The sequence below is a fragment of the Epinephelus lanceolatus genome, chromosome 3 (genome assembly GCF_041903045.1).
Source record: "Epinephelus lanceolatus isolate andai-2023 chromosome 3, ASM4190304v1, whole genome shotgun sequence".
Taxonomy (NCBI): Eukaryota; Metazoa; Chordata; class Actinopteri; order Perciformes; family Serranidae; genus Epinephelus; species Epinephelus lanceolatus.
Genome location: NC_135736.1, coordinates 27,063,246 through 27,077,927, shown reverse-complemented (window position 1 = coordinate 27,077,927; position 14,682 = coordinate 27,063,246). Strand labels below are relative to the sequence as shown.

At 41.1% G+C, this 14,682-nt stretch overlaps 1 protein-coding gene across 1 annotated transcript; it reads left to right on the top strand.

Annotated features, from left to right (window-relative positions):
• Window positions 1–9,563: 9,563 nt before the first annotated feature.
• pou4f2 (POU class 4 homeobox 2) lies at window positions 9,564–13,116 on the top strand. The gene is made up of 2 exons (XM_033623166.2): window positions 9,564–10,389; window positions 10,698–13,116. The coding sequence occupies exons 1-2, from the start codon at window positions 10,180–10,182 to the stop codon at window positions 11,628–11,630; spliced, it is 1,143 nt and encodes a 380-aa protein (XP_033479057.1). The 5' UTR covers window positions 9,564–10,179; the 3' UTR covers window positions 11,631–13,116.
• Window positions 13,117–14,682: the final 1,566 nt, after the last annotated feature.

Here is a 14,682-nt window from a genome sequence, read left to right as displayed (position 1 = left end):
ATCTGTCAGATGTAGAAGGGGGGCAATGCACCAAAGACTTCCCTTGATTAGTGCGGAGATTCGGAGTAGCAGTAAATGTTTGTACTAGAGTGCTGCATGTCGTTTATACTCCAATGTCATCTCTGGTAAAAACATATTAAGTCTGCATTCGTTTTTACTGACTAATGCAGTTTTGTTGTTCCTCAAATTCTGCAGCTATGAAATTTTCAGTCACGTTCATAATACCTTTGCCTTGAGGTTTTTTTTTTTGTTTTTTTTTTAACTCTAAGGGAGTTAAATATGACTCCATCTCAAAGGTTGTGTCTGACAATCCATCATACAAAACACTTGTTTAGAGGTCAAAGAAAAGAATGCTGCCTAAGCACTGGCTTAGTGGAGGGGAAAAAAAGCCATGATGTGACAATCTGAACCTTATTCACGGGATTGATTGAGGTATCGTGTCTTCTCCCTTTTTTCTCTTGGCGTTTCCATTTGTGAATACAAAGCTGCGGTGACCCATAAATATTACATGGTGTGGAGATGCAAAGCAGGAATTAATGACTGGGGTGTGTGTGTGAGAGAGCGTGTGTATGGCAGGTCCCTATGGGATTCTGCTTAGACAGGCAGGCATGGTGAGGGTGTGGTCTCTCTTTTGCTCTCTCACACACACACACACACACACACACACACACACACACACAGTGTAGACTGTATTTGTCTCTCCACATCTCCACTGGGCTGCATGATTTTTGGTCAGTGTGCTAACCTGCCTGTCAGTGGCTCTGTGGTCGCCCAGTGCTCAGCATTGTTTCCACTCAGTTACTCACTAAACTTTCACCTGTTATTCTGCACAGATGGAGGACACCAGCTTCAAAGGAACTTTGGTTTAGAAATAATGACTATGAAATGATGAGTCAGTTTATCAATTATTCAATTACTGGAAAATTTTGATAAGTTATAATAATTTGAGGCACTCACAAAACAAGGGCATTTTCCTACTTCCTGACCTTTTATGGTCGATCAGATGGTCAGAAAAATAATTGAGAGGTTAAGTGAGGACAAAAACAATTGTTAGCCGAAGCCCTGATACTGATTTCTATGAAAGCACTGAGTGAAGTTCTGAAATCTAATGTGTCTCGAAAGCAATTTTGTCTCTAAACCTCAAGTTCAGTGACAGGAAATAATCTGTAAATAGTTTGATAATTGATTAATTGACTGAAGTAATTTCCAAGTAAAGATGCCAAACATTGCCCGCTAGGGTGGGAATCACCACAGGCCCCATAATACGACATTATCATAGAATTTAGTCACGATTATTGCGATTTTAAACGTTTACAATATGCTGAATATTGTGACATGTATTCAAATATATTGTAATGTATTACCTTTTTTCAACTACAAATTATGTCCGAAAGAGAAAACTTTTTTAACATCTGTTTTATCAAATAAGATAACATTCTAAAATTAAGTTTCTCACTTCAAATCATTTTTGTTGCAGTAAAACGTATCAAGTGGGCTGAAGAAGCAATTAATTTTTAATTCTAGTAGACTAACAAAAGTTACATCATTTGTATTTGCAATATTATAAGATACGATATTGCCACACAAAATGTCGCAATACTAAGTTGTATTGGTTTTTACCCCTATCATTATTGTCCGGTTCTAGCTTCTCAACTATGAGGATCTGCTGCATTTTTTCATTTGATGTGATATTAAATTGAATATTTTTTTGAGTTTTGGGTGTTGTATGGACCAAACCAGCAATCTGAATACATCACTTTGGGCTTCAGGACAATTTGATGGACATTTTTCACAAGAATATAACTGACAGTTCATTTGATATGGAAAATAATCATTAGCTGCAGCCCTGCTCTCTGTGTTACGCACCCACATACACACCATATGTTAATTTATGCTCAATAAGCACTTGATACAACATGATCGGTTTGTTATCCAACAGCTCGAGCCAAGTTGTGGACCAAGCTCTGCCTGCATTCCCAACACTGTCGTAAAGCAAAGCTACCATGTGATCAGGCCACTCTGAGGTGATGACAAAGTAGTTATTTGAGGTTACAAGAAAGAGACAGACAAGAAGAAAAGTACAAAGCCGGAGAGAGAAAGAGGGAGAGAGGGAAAGCCTGAGATCGGCTTTTCCTCTCTGCTTAGCATGATGAATCGGTTGAGGAGGGGCCACTTGACACCTGTCACCTAACCAGCCAGGCACAATTACCTCCAGGGGGAGGACGCGGGACTTGCTAGGGAGTTGTGCATAGCTCCCAGTGAAATAGACGAGCGTTTGAAGATCATTAGTGTTACAGGCCCTGTCTTCGTGGCCCTGTCCAACCTCCTGAATGGCTCGCTTTGATCACCGCGCTGCGTTTTTGTCAATAGTATGGGTACACCGCATAAATTATAAAGTTATACACACAAAGTCAGCAGGTAAAATGCCACACTCAATTTCTGTTTCGGCCACAGATGGGGCAGCTGATTGCAGGTAATGAGCGTTATCGCCGCCCTGCAGCCAATAATGTGTGGTGGCCGAGCCCTTGTGTGTATCATGTTCAGGCCAATGGCTTTGCAGAGTGGCACTCGCACGTTTCGAGTACAACAAAAAAATAAATAAATAAATTTAAAGCTGTTCAGAAAATATACCAGAGTGGATAAATGTTAATTCAGATTTCTGTGATTGAGAAATTAAACTAATGTCACTGTATGTATGTGATCTGTGTTTAATAAATAGGATTAAAGACTTTTTTTGGTTGACAGTGAGCATCTTTTTCAGTGTGACAGTGCGAGGCAGGTAAATGTGACAAACTGTAAATAATCCAAGGCTGTTTAAGAGGAAGTTACACTGGTAATGTTTTTAAGCCTTTGAATAAAATATAATCTACTTTAAATTTGAAGTTGTGATGAATAATAGATGCTGCAAATTTTCCATATATAGGTAGAACTCTTCAAAAATGTATGTGAACATTAAATTTACTTGGTTAAATTCAGAATTGGAAATTTCCACAACTAAACATGAACTCAAGCTTAGTTCTTCTTCAACAAAAAACCCTCTATAGGTTGAAGGACAGTGAGAGATTAACAGTACTGAAGGTTTCCCAGATAACAAACATTCAGATGTGTCACACATACCGCACACAACTGCAGCAGCGTGCCCTCTTAAGTATTGTGTTTGGCAGTGCACTGCAGTGGTTGCAGTGAAGGAAAATGATCATTATAGCTGATGAGGCAAGGGCTTCGAATGATGACAGTGTGACAGCAGAGAGCTTTTTAATTTGTCGGATCAGATTGTGACATGCTCCATCACAGGACGGAGGAAATCTTTTCATTTGTGCAGAAGAAAGGGGGAAAGGAGGTCAATTAGCATCAACCATTAGACAACCCAGTGACAAGCGATATATTACCGCGTGGGGACAGTCAAACTAATGAGAGAGGCAGAAGAAATGTTCATTCAGGTTGGACAGAATTCTCCCATCATCCTGCTGCATTAATCACTTGTATAGCACTTGACATACGCATTCTTTATAGTCACATGCTCTGAGGTGTAACACCTCGTATACGCTGCCTTCCTCGCCACCGTTTGTTGTCATATGAGGTCAGGTTTACTCAAAGGAACATCTGTCATGTCAAACGTTATCCTACAGAACCATGTGCATCAGCTGCATGCAGATAACACTGATTCCTGTATTACTATGTAGTTAAAATTTTAACCTTTTTTTATTGTTTTTTTTCCTGTCATTCAAGGTTGATCAGATGTGTGAATGACCACATTGTTTAAAAGATCACAAAGGCTTCCACCGATATGATCTTTGCCAAAAGCAACGTGAGAGAGAGGATCTCATTTTATCAGAAGAGACAATCTCAAAGCGAGTAATTTTTTTTTCCCTTTGCCAGGCAGGCTTTATTTGACTGGCTGTCAGGTATAACGCGCCTCTCTTGATATTGATCTGAAGTACCTAAAGGTATGTGACATCATTATGAGGCTTGACCTTATCATCTGCTGCCCTGCAGCCAACAGGCAGGGCTGGGCCAGAATCTAATGCCGCCCTCCCCCAAAGGGTGGTACCTGGTGCGTAATAGGGAAATGGGTGGTGGTGATATTTGTTTTCCTGACCTCATGGCACACCTCGCTCTCAAGGCCTCTCATAAGTCATGGCCTGAGGTTGGCTTTGCTACTAGACCAGGTTAGCTGGCTTTGCTGTTGGTTATCATACTGAAGTCGACGTTAGTGATGATACTGGACATAGTTGTGGGGAGAAATATGGAGACACTGTCTGTGTTTAGTCAGCAACAACCAAACTAACATGAGCAACAGCTGCAACTAATGACTATTTTGATTTCGATTAATCTGCCGATTACTTTCACAATTAATCAATTAATCATTTAGTCTTTAAAAAGTAAAAATAAGGAAATGCTTTTCACAATTTCCCAAGTGATGTCGTCATATTGCTTCTTTTGCCCAATGAACAGTCCAAAGCCCAAATACTTTATATTTACTATCATAAATCACAAAGAACAGCAAAAAAATGATATTTTTGCTTGAAAAATGACTGAAACGATTAATCAATTTTCAAAATTGTGTTTTATTTTCTTTCAATCGACTAACTGATTAATCGATTAATCAGATTAATGCAGATATCAGGTGACTGCACTGGGGGAAAACATCACAGTATGGTGCGAGTCAGGCCTACCCAAAGAAATGGCTGGGCCCCTTAAAGGTACCATAAATGAGCCCTCCCCAAATCAGCTTTACTCATTTCAACACATGTGTGTGTTCTCTGTTTTCCTTAGTTTAGATCAGTAAATTTCTCAGGTCATGTGGCCAGCCGCCTGCAGGTTTTTGTTTTTTTTTGCAATGGTTGCGCACAAAGAAACAAGGACTCATACCATTCTGCGGAGAGGGGGTTGTCATTATGAAACAGGCTACATTCTACTAAATAAACACAATGGGGGTTTTTGTTGTTGTTGTTTTATTAAGTGATTGTGAATATTTTGGTTCTAAACAAAATGTGGTCACGATAGCTCCCCCTAGTGGCTGGGCCCCAGAAAGCGTTCCCCTTTTATCCCCCTGAATGGGCGGCCCTGGTGCAAGCTATGCCCTCAAGCTGTGAAAATGCTGTCATCACCCAGGGACTTAACATTTAATTTAGCATTTACAGGCAAAACCAGCAGCTGGCTACACTTTCATTGTGGGTCTTCTTAAAAACTGCACTGAACAGCACATTTTGATGTTAAAAATCTTGGTTTCCCCATTTCCTTTTCTAAGGTTGCATTGTTCTGTTGTCTTACAGAATACGCAAGTATGTATTACCTTTAAAATAAAGTCACCTTGCTGACATTTTTTTCTCTTGTCTTTATTTGCATTTTTGGTGTTGAGGTAATCCAAAAGTAATGGAAAGTGATAAAGCTATGCTAATTCAATATTGTAATATTTGGATCAGGTTACTGACTACTGTTTATGTTCACGGACAGTGGCCCCTTTAGCCACTAAGGAGCCCAAAGCTTCTCTCAGGAGATGGTGGAGACCAAAACAGAGCTAAATGAAGAGGGAGTATTGGACTTTTATTTGTCAGATGGACACAAACATGACTCCGAATGAATGCTAAAATTACTTATGATTGATAAGACAGCTGCTAGCTTATGCATTTGCCGTATAAGGTAATATATGTCAATGTTGTAGTTACATTTTGTTCCACGGCCCCCAAGTGGCAAAAAAATCTATTAATGCAGCTTTAAGATTAGGGAACAATCACAGTTTTGAATAAAGAAAGCGTTAATTGTTGGACTGCAAAGACTAGCTAATTCTATTCTTCTGCATGAAGGTTGGATTCACTATGTGCCCATCCAAGGCTGCTGGGCTGAGGCAATTTATTGCAGCGATGCTAAGACTTTTATGAAGCAATTCTATGAATGCAAACTATGACATAAGAAGGACTATTGTTTGATTACTGCATGTTTTAAGCCTTTTTCAATGCCCTGTTGTTGTGTTCAAATTACTTGTTTTTATCAGAAAAGAGGCCTAATTGGCAATATGTCATTATAACCCGCCTTAACAATAGATGCTCATACGTTTCAGGTCTTATTAACTATTGCAGGAAGTGTCCCTAATAAAATGTCACAGACAGACAAGCAGTTCTGTATTTAAACCAATAAGAAGTAATTAGAATATCCTGAGAACTGTTGGTGCTTTTATTTAGCCCCACGCAGAGATCAAATAGAAAACCGTCTTACAGTTTGTATACCAGTTGAGCTGCAATTCAAGTGCAGTTTTTGAAACCTCTTTCATTATCTCAAGTGGTGAGCCACTTGTTCCCTCTGAGAGCTCCAGTACAGTGTGTGACATTTAGTAAATCCTGAAGGCTTCTACCTTTTGTTGTATGCATTTAAACAACACATTAAAGCCACACTGTTCCTTGCAGAACCTGTCACATTTCCCAGGTAAAGCAGATGAATAAATAAAGCACCGCTGTTAGTGGCTGAAACACCCCCCTTCTTTGTGTGATTTGCTGTTGCCTTGAGTCAGATCCTGATCTCTTTGTAGACCCTCTCCCAACAAGCATTGACCTTCTGCTCCGACATGTAAAGAGCTCCACGAGATCAGAAAAGGGAGGGGGAAGCTGTGAATAAAGGCATCACCACTGCGAGCAGCCAAGAGACTTCATCCACTTCACTCCACACTTCTCTCCCTCTCCTCTCCTCTGTCTCTCAGCGTAGCTTTATCTCTGTGTTCAGTCTAGGAGCGGAGATACCTTGTTGGCGGCACAAAGGAGCGGCTCTGTAATAAAAACAGCTGTCTCTGGTGGTCTCGGTGTAATTGGGATTGTTAACGTGGAGAGCTCCTGAGGGAGGCTGAGAAGAGTATGTCTTTGTGTAAAGCACACAGACACCTCTGCAGCACTCCTTGATTCAGATGTAAGTAAGAGAGTGAGGAGGAAAAAAAGCAAACAAGTCACCTGAGTTATATCAAGCCTCGCTGCATGTGCTCTCTCTATTTTACTTGGGCTTTACTTTTATTTTTAGACAGTGCCGATTTATTTAGATGTAGCAAAGTGCCTTGAAGTGAGAAAAATCTTTTCTTGCACAATTCTACCGAGGGTTTGTGTTTTAAAAGGCAAGGTGTGACTGCACCTTCCAGCGTCGAGACAAGTCTTTGTATGATAGCAACATACTCTCCAATTACAGGATCAGTGTGAGGACACAAATTGAGGCCAAAAATATTCTTAAGTGGATGGGCATTTAGCTGACGATACAATAACATTTTCAAAAAGTGGCAACAAATTCAGCCAAATCTCAAGAGTATGGGATGTGTCTCATTTGGAGGCCTGTTTATGTTCATTAAAATATATGTTGTTTAGCAGAATAATTCTGAAATACTGTTATGATCAGTGTATTCCTCATGAGTTGGATTTATTAATTTATTTTTGCTAATAAATAATTAAAGACATTTTGCATACAATGTGCTAACAAAGTCCATATATGTAAAAAATAATATAAAAATTACAAACATAAAACTACATTTTATGTTATCTAAATAATTCCTAGTGCAAAAAAAAAAAGGGTGTGTGATTCTTACTGAAATATCCGGGTTTGCCACCTCACAGTGTTTCTGTTTGCCATGGCAGACCCTTCAAAGGTGATTCTGTTAACCAGTCTGACAAACTGTCCTCCCTCAAACGTGAAAAGCCTGTTGGCACAGGACGTAAAAGCCTTAGGTACGTGAACGCACTCAGGAAAAAGTGTTGAAAATGTACTTCAAAGTCAATTGCAGGGGAGCAGGTCGGGCTGATTTATTTGACTTAAGATATACTTTTTTGTGTGTGTGTTTCATTGTGGATGAAAATTTCATACACCAATTTAGAGGTGGTGAAATATAAATGATTTCTTTAAAGTTTCATCATAAATCAGTCTGTCGGTATATGTGAGCAGACACTGATTGCTCCTTGATGTCTCCTGAGCCTGATCTCTGTCTCCTGATGTCTGGAGGTGGCTCCAGCGGCGCCTGTTGTCCCGCTGGGGAGGCGACATATTTCTGCAGCTGGATGGCTCTCTTGCAATGTGAAACTGCCATGCAGCAACACCAACAGGGTTTCTGTCGCAGCCGTGGGGACGCATTAAATGTCTACGTGGATCAAAACAACAACAGAAAGAAAACGGGAACTGACAGCACTTCGACGTATTCAGGAGAGCGCGTGTGCCGTCACGTTAACACTGTAACACCGGTAGCCTCCATTAGGACGCCTTTATTGAGGCGGTGCACAGGCTGTGGCCACATACCGGGGCGGTGATGTGTAGCCTGTGATGAGGATAACATCACACTTAATATTTTTAATCTCATTTACTGTGAAATCTTTAACATTAGCGATTTAGGGCAACACATTTAAGGTGATTAAGGGGTCAACCCCACTGTCTGTCAAAGACATTGATCACTGCTTCATAACTGCCACATGTCACACCTTCTTCCTCTATGTGTGTGTGTGTGTGTGTGTGTGTGTGTAGACAGAGAGAGAAGAGTGTTTTGAAAAATTAGAGCCACACAGGAAAAAAGGAAAAACAAAAATCCACGAGGCATTGTTTTCCATAACAATGCTTTCCAACCTCAGAGAGAGAGACTTACATCATAACAATTATCTCATCCTATAGACGTGACCATATTAAACAAATTAAGACACCCCCCTCTCGTTAATTACAACGTGATTAAATGTCTTAATTGCGTTACCGATGATGTGGCTTAATTAGAAGAGACATAAGATAATAGCCTGCTATGACAAGTATATAGATTCGCAATTAAATAGTGCTAATTATTTTTTAAAATATCCACTTTTGTCGTCGCTCACTGAGGAACTAGTGTCCGTTTTGTCCATGCAGAAAACAGTACAAAATAGTGCAAAATAGGTAAGAATTCCCCCACAAAATTAAGTAATTTATTTCTGGTATTTTCCTCAAGTTAGTCTAAGATTAATACAATTGTCATAGCAACAAATGAGGAAAAAGGCAAGCGAAATTTTATAAATAATCTGAGCCAGCCCAGTTAAATTAATTTAAAGGCAGGTGTCATAATAAAATCATTGTAATATATATTTGAATTTACAATTTATGTATTGTAATCTAAATGGAGGACAGGAGCTGTCCATGGTATTCTCATCAGAGACGCAATTTTCTATTTTGCATTCAATCTATTTACAATAATCAACTGTAAAAAATAATTTCAGGTGCAATAATCAGAATACAAAAAAAGTCCCTGAACTTCATAAGACGTGGTGGCGGTAACGAGGTGTTGGTGGTAAGAAGTAGTCATTTGAAATAAATGCCTTGTCGCAGACTGCCCATGCGCAGAGTCCCCAGCGGCGGTGGCGGTGGTGGAGGTGGTGGTGGTGTGGCTAATGAAGAATAATAAATCATGAAAGGGTTTTTCAGGTACAGCTGAAAAGAGTGTGTGTATGTGAGAGGGTGAGAGACAGAGAGCTGTGCATGTGCAGGGAGAGGGAGAGAGAGGGTGTGTGTGTGTGTGTGTGTGTGTGAGTGAGAGAGTAAGAGAGGGAGAGAGATAGAGGCGGAGAGAGACTCAGTCTGCCCTTCGCCTCAGAGCAGAGGCAGTTCGGGTCCCCGCAGCATTCAACGTAGTCGAAGAGGTACAGCACAGAGACTGTCACCGCCATTACTTCTCACTTACGGTCATTTCAAGACGGAAACTTTTGACACAAAACCCAAACAGGTCAACGAAAGCGGCAACAGTTTCAAACTTGAAGTATTTTGGAAATCCTAAGAGACGGAGAGAAACTTTTTTTGAATTTTGTTTTTGGCGTCGTCAATGAGGAGTTCTGGCACAAAAAAAATCCACGGCAAAAAAATATATATTTATATAAGAGGGTTGCAGGAGAAAAAAACAGGTTATTTTTTTGTTTTTGAACAATCGCGCCACAAGTCCACAACGGAAAAGGTATCGGCTGCGCTCAGTTGCATGGCTGGTTGGTGCCTGCGATATCTCATTCGCCAAAAAGACGAGACACCTCCATACCTCCGCTAGTAATAATAAATAGATGTGATAACTTCAGTGTTGGACGACCGTCTTCAGCCTACACTTTATTCGACAGTGACTTGAGATTCCTGCGAAGCAATTGGGCTTCAACTCCCGACTGAGGAGGCGGAGTCTTAACTTATTAAAAGGAACTTGCCGAGGCTCGGACGCCTGCAAATATGATGATGATGTCTCTGAACAGCAAGCAGCCTTTTGCCATGGCTCACACCAGCTTGCCCGAACCCAAGTACTCGTTGCATTCCTCATCCTCCACTTCCAATGCGCCCTCGTCCTCCTGCTCGTCCTCCCGACACAGCAGCACCATCATCAGCAGCAGCGGCAGCAGCAGCTCGGAGGCGATGCGCAGAGCCTGTCTCCCAACCCCACCGGTACGTATTCTGCATAATCACTGCTTAAAGGCACATTTTGACAGCCCACTTTTTTGCTTGATGTTTTTTTCATGTCTGCACAGCAAATCACCCAACACCTCCATATTTTTTTCCTCTGCTCAACTTATGTATTCAGTCGGCTTTGCCTTGCGTATTAATTTTTATGACCTGGGATGTTGCATGTGTCTTGTTTTGTGTGCTCCTTTTTTAGGATTTCTTTTTTTCACATTCTGGAAATGTTTTAAACCGAGGAGTGGAGGGAGAATTCCCTGCTGACAGTTATGTGTGCATTCTATTTGCAATTGCAGAGCAATATATTCGGAGGCTTGGATGAGAGTTTGTTGGCCCGGGCTGAAGCTCTAGCGGCGGTGGATATAGTCTCGCAGACCAAGAGCCACCACCACCCTCCACATCACAGTCCCTTCAAGCCGGACGCAACCTACCACACCATGAACACTCTCCCCTGCACCTCGTCTTCCTCCTCCTCCTCCTCGGTGCCTATTTCTCATCCGTCCGCCTTGGCTGGCCACCACCATCACCACCACCATCACCACCACCACCAGCCTCACCAGGCACTGGAGGGGGACCTGCTGGACCACATCACCCCGGGACTGGCACTAGGAGCCATGGCAGGGCCGGATGGCTCGGTGGTTTCCACGCCTGCGCACCCTGCCCACATGGCGGGCATGAACCACATGCACCAGGCAGCCATCAACATGGCACATGCCCACGGGCTACCACCGCACATGGGCATGAGCGACGTGGACGCCGATCCAAGGGACTTGGAAGCCTTCGCAGAGAGGTTTAAGCAGAGACGGATCAAACTCGGGGTTACCCAGGCGGATGTAGGGTCAGCGTTAGCCAGCCTGAAGATTCCTGGGGTGGGCTCCCTCAGCCAAAGCACCATCTGCCGATTCGAGTCCCTCACGCTCTCTCACAACAACATGATTGCTTTGAAGCCCATCCTGCAAGCGTGGCTAGAAGAAGCCGAGAAATCACACAGGGAGAAACTTAATAAACCCGAGTTGTTCAACGGCGCGGAGAAAAAGAGGAAGCGCACGTCGATAGCCGCGCCAGAGAAGAGATCACTGGAGGCCTATTTTGCCATTCAGCCGCGTCCCTCCTCGGAGAAAATCGCTGCAATCGCAGAAAAGCTGGACCTCAAAAAGAACGTGGTGCGGGTCTGGTTTTGCAACCAGCGACAGAAACAGAAACGAATGAAATACTCTGCATGCGTCTAAAAAAATATCGCTTTAAACCACCACCCACCAAAAGACTTGGAACTGTTTAGAGACGATTTGTATCATATTTCCTATCTCACACCTTTTTTTCAATCATCGATGACTTTGTGCTTTGAACTTCGAAAAATTCCTAAAATTGAACAATGACTGAAAAACTCGAGAAAAAAACACAACCCACAGTCACGTCTTTTACTCGCAAAGGAGAGACGTGGAGTCAAGTAAAGCATCGTTTGACAGAGCAAGTAAGAACCACTGTTTCCACACTTACTATGCTTCACCTTTTTAATGTCAACGCAGTATGACTTACAGGACTCTATATGCTTTCATTTTTATTTGTGATTAATTTCCAATGAGGACTATTAGTTTGCATTAGCAGAAATACCCCCCAATGAAAATAGCATTATTTACACACAGCGGGGCTAGTTTAACTCAAAGCACTTGGTTGGTGACTATTGGTGTTTATATTTTTGGCTTATAGGATAAGCTACATTTTCCCTCTTGAGTTCATGACGATGCAGTCTGACATTTATTCAGGGTCCATGAGGGGATTAAGAGGATAACACACTACTTGGTCTCGAAAGCTAATATTAGATTACTGCCAAATATCCCTCTGTAAATTAATAATTTACTTGTCACACACTTCATTTTGTGTCTAAATGTGTAATTAATTCCACTTATTTTGTTACCATGTGTGATCGAAGTCAGGGATCTATTTTCAAGATACCCGGGGTTTGGACTAAGGTAGGGTTGTTTATTATAAGGCCTCAGTTTATGTGGAAATATCGAAATAGTGACTCACTTGTAAGGATTTCACAGAATCTCGCAATTAAAAAAATATGATTTCTCGCCGGCTGCAATAAGTTTACAATCCAGCGTGGGCCGGTATCTTATGAACTATTTATTGAGTGAGGTCATGTTTACTTCATTATATATTTATTGGGATTCCCCCCCTCCTCGTTTTGCTTGAGAAAATCAAATTCTGACAGCAAGTTAAGCGTGTTGTTCTGGTTTTAAAGGGAAAACGACTGTGAAATAGACAGTCACAAATTTCAGTTTACGATTTTTAACATTTGAGATGGTACAATCGAGATATATATGAGATAGTATTCTCTTTTTAAAATTATTTTATGTATGTTTTCTGCTATTTATTTGTATAAATATACGCGCATCATTATGAAGTCGTTGCTTGTTAAAAATCACCTTGTTTAATTAATGTTTTTTCTTGAAGAGAAAAGAAAACAGCTTCATGGAAGTATACATGTACAATGTAAATATTTCATTGGAACCAGTCGATGCACATAAATATATCCCGTACAGGTTTTTGCTGTATTGCTGTTTTAGCTGAGGTAACTTATTTCTGTAATGTATGTTGCTTTTTTGGTTCCTGGTTAAATTATTCTATTAATTTATTACATCCATGTAATTTTAATTTATTTAATTATTGAACTGCAATATGTGTTTCATTAAAGAACAAACTTTAACATTTAATTGGACGTTTTCCATGACTGCACTGTGTAATGTGGCTCATCCAGACATATTAATATTCTTTTATTTATTCAGCTATTTATTTATTGATGAGGAGGCTGGAAACGCTTTAGCTGTGGGCTGCTCAGCTATTAAAAGACATGCTGTGGATTATTTAGGCTTATTTGACTACAAATATTGCCATTTGGGTTTTTGTTAAAGGTAACGTGAGTTTGCCGTTACCAAAAGGTGTCAGGTTGGGTGTTGCAGATAGCCATGAGCCCTGTCACAGTGCCCATGAGCAAGACACCACCCCCCACAACCCAATCTGTTCTCCCACTGTAATATAACAGATGAATAACTTAAATGAAAACGTAAAATGTAATTAGAAGCAGCTATTTTGTCTGCACACCGTCCTCCTCCAGGCCTCATCACAAAGCAGGCCTTACAGGAGCCTCTCTTCCTCTATTCCATCAATGTTAAAGACACACGTGGCTCCTCCACTGACTTGCTGCCAGCTTATGCAGCTCACTGTTGCCTTACCTGAGAGCAAATGCTAATATTCTATTAGAGTCTAATCAGGGGGTCTATGGAGAGCTGGATGGGTCCCTGGAGCGCAGACTTGCCAGATGTCAGCCCGCCAGAAAAACAGCTCGCCTGCCAACGTGCCCGTCTCTATTTAAATACACACTCAAACATGCGTCGTTCGTGCATGCGGGCACGCAGGCTTTGAAGCAAAAACCTTTGGTTGGAAGTTATGGTTAGATATGAGGAGGAGGAGGGTGTAAAAAAAAAAGAAGAAGAAGAAGAGGGGAGCATTTTGAATGTCATGTCCATAGCAGAGTTGCTGTTTGGGGGGCTCCAGGGCTGGCTGGCTTGTTGAGCGCTGAGCAAGCGTTTCAGCACCATGGACAGATACCTGAGAGGCTGCACGAGCCCAGCATTTGCATTTCTGAAACCTGTCCTCTGCATTTACACTGATTATTTACAGCACCTGGAATACATTTGCATGGGATTATGTGGGGATAATTTTCAAATTGATCACTGCAGGTAATTGTAGCTGGAGGAGGAATTAGTGCGATACAGAAAATAATTTATTCTAAAATAACCAATAGTTTTCTTCATATTATTTTTCAAACCATATTTTTTTTCCCAGGCTTTTCTAACAGTGTCACAGCGAGACAATGTCCACCAATTGTTCTGACTTGTTTTTATTTTATTAATTACACAGGACACCCTTCCTCAATATTTATCCAATAATAACCGTCTTAAGAAAATGGCTCTAAACTGCAAAGACAACGCCTCCATAGCACTGGATCCATAAACCAAACATGTTCACCCGCCATCCTCGTGACAAATTAAGAGTATCAAAACGAGCCTTATTAATGAGACAGCGATGATGGTTCATCAATTAAAAGATGCTCCTGGTGAGTGCTTCTAATTTCCCCTAAATGAGCCATTCACTTAATACGTTAATAAGAGCGAATTATTAAATTACACATCGAATTATGAAAACCAGATAATTATGAAGAGCGAGTTAAGTAGTCATTAGCTATCCCTGTTAATTACCGCTGGTCAGGGAGGGCTG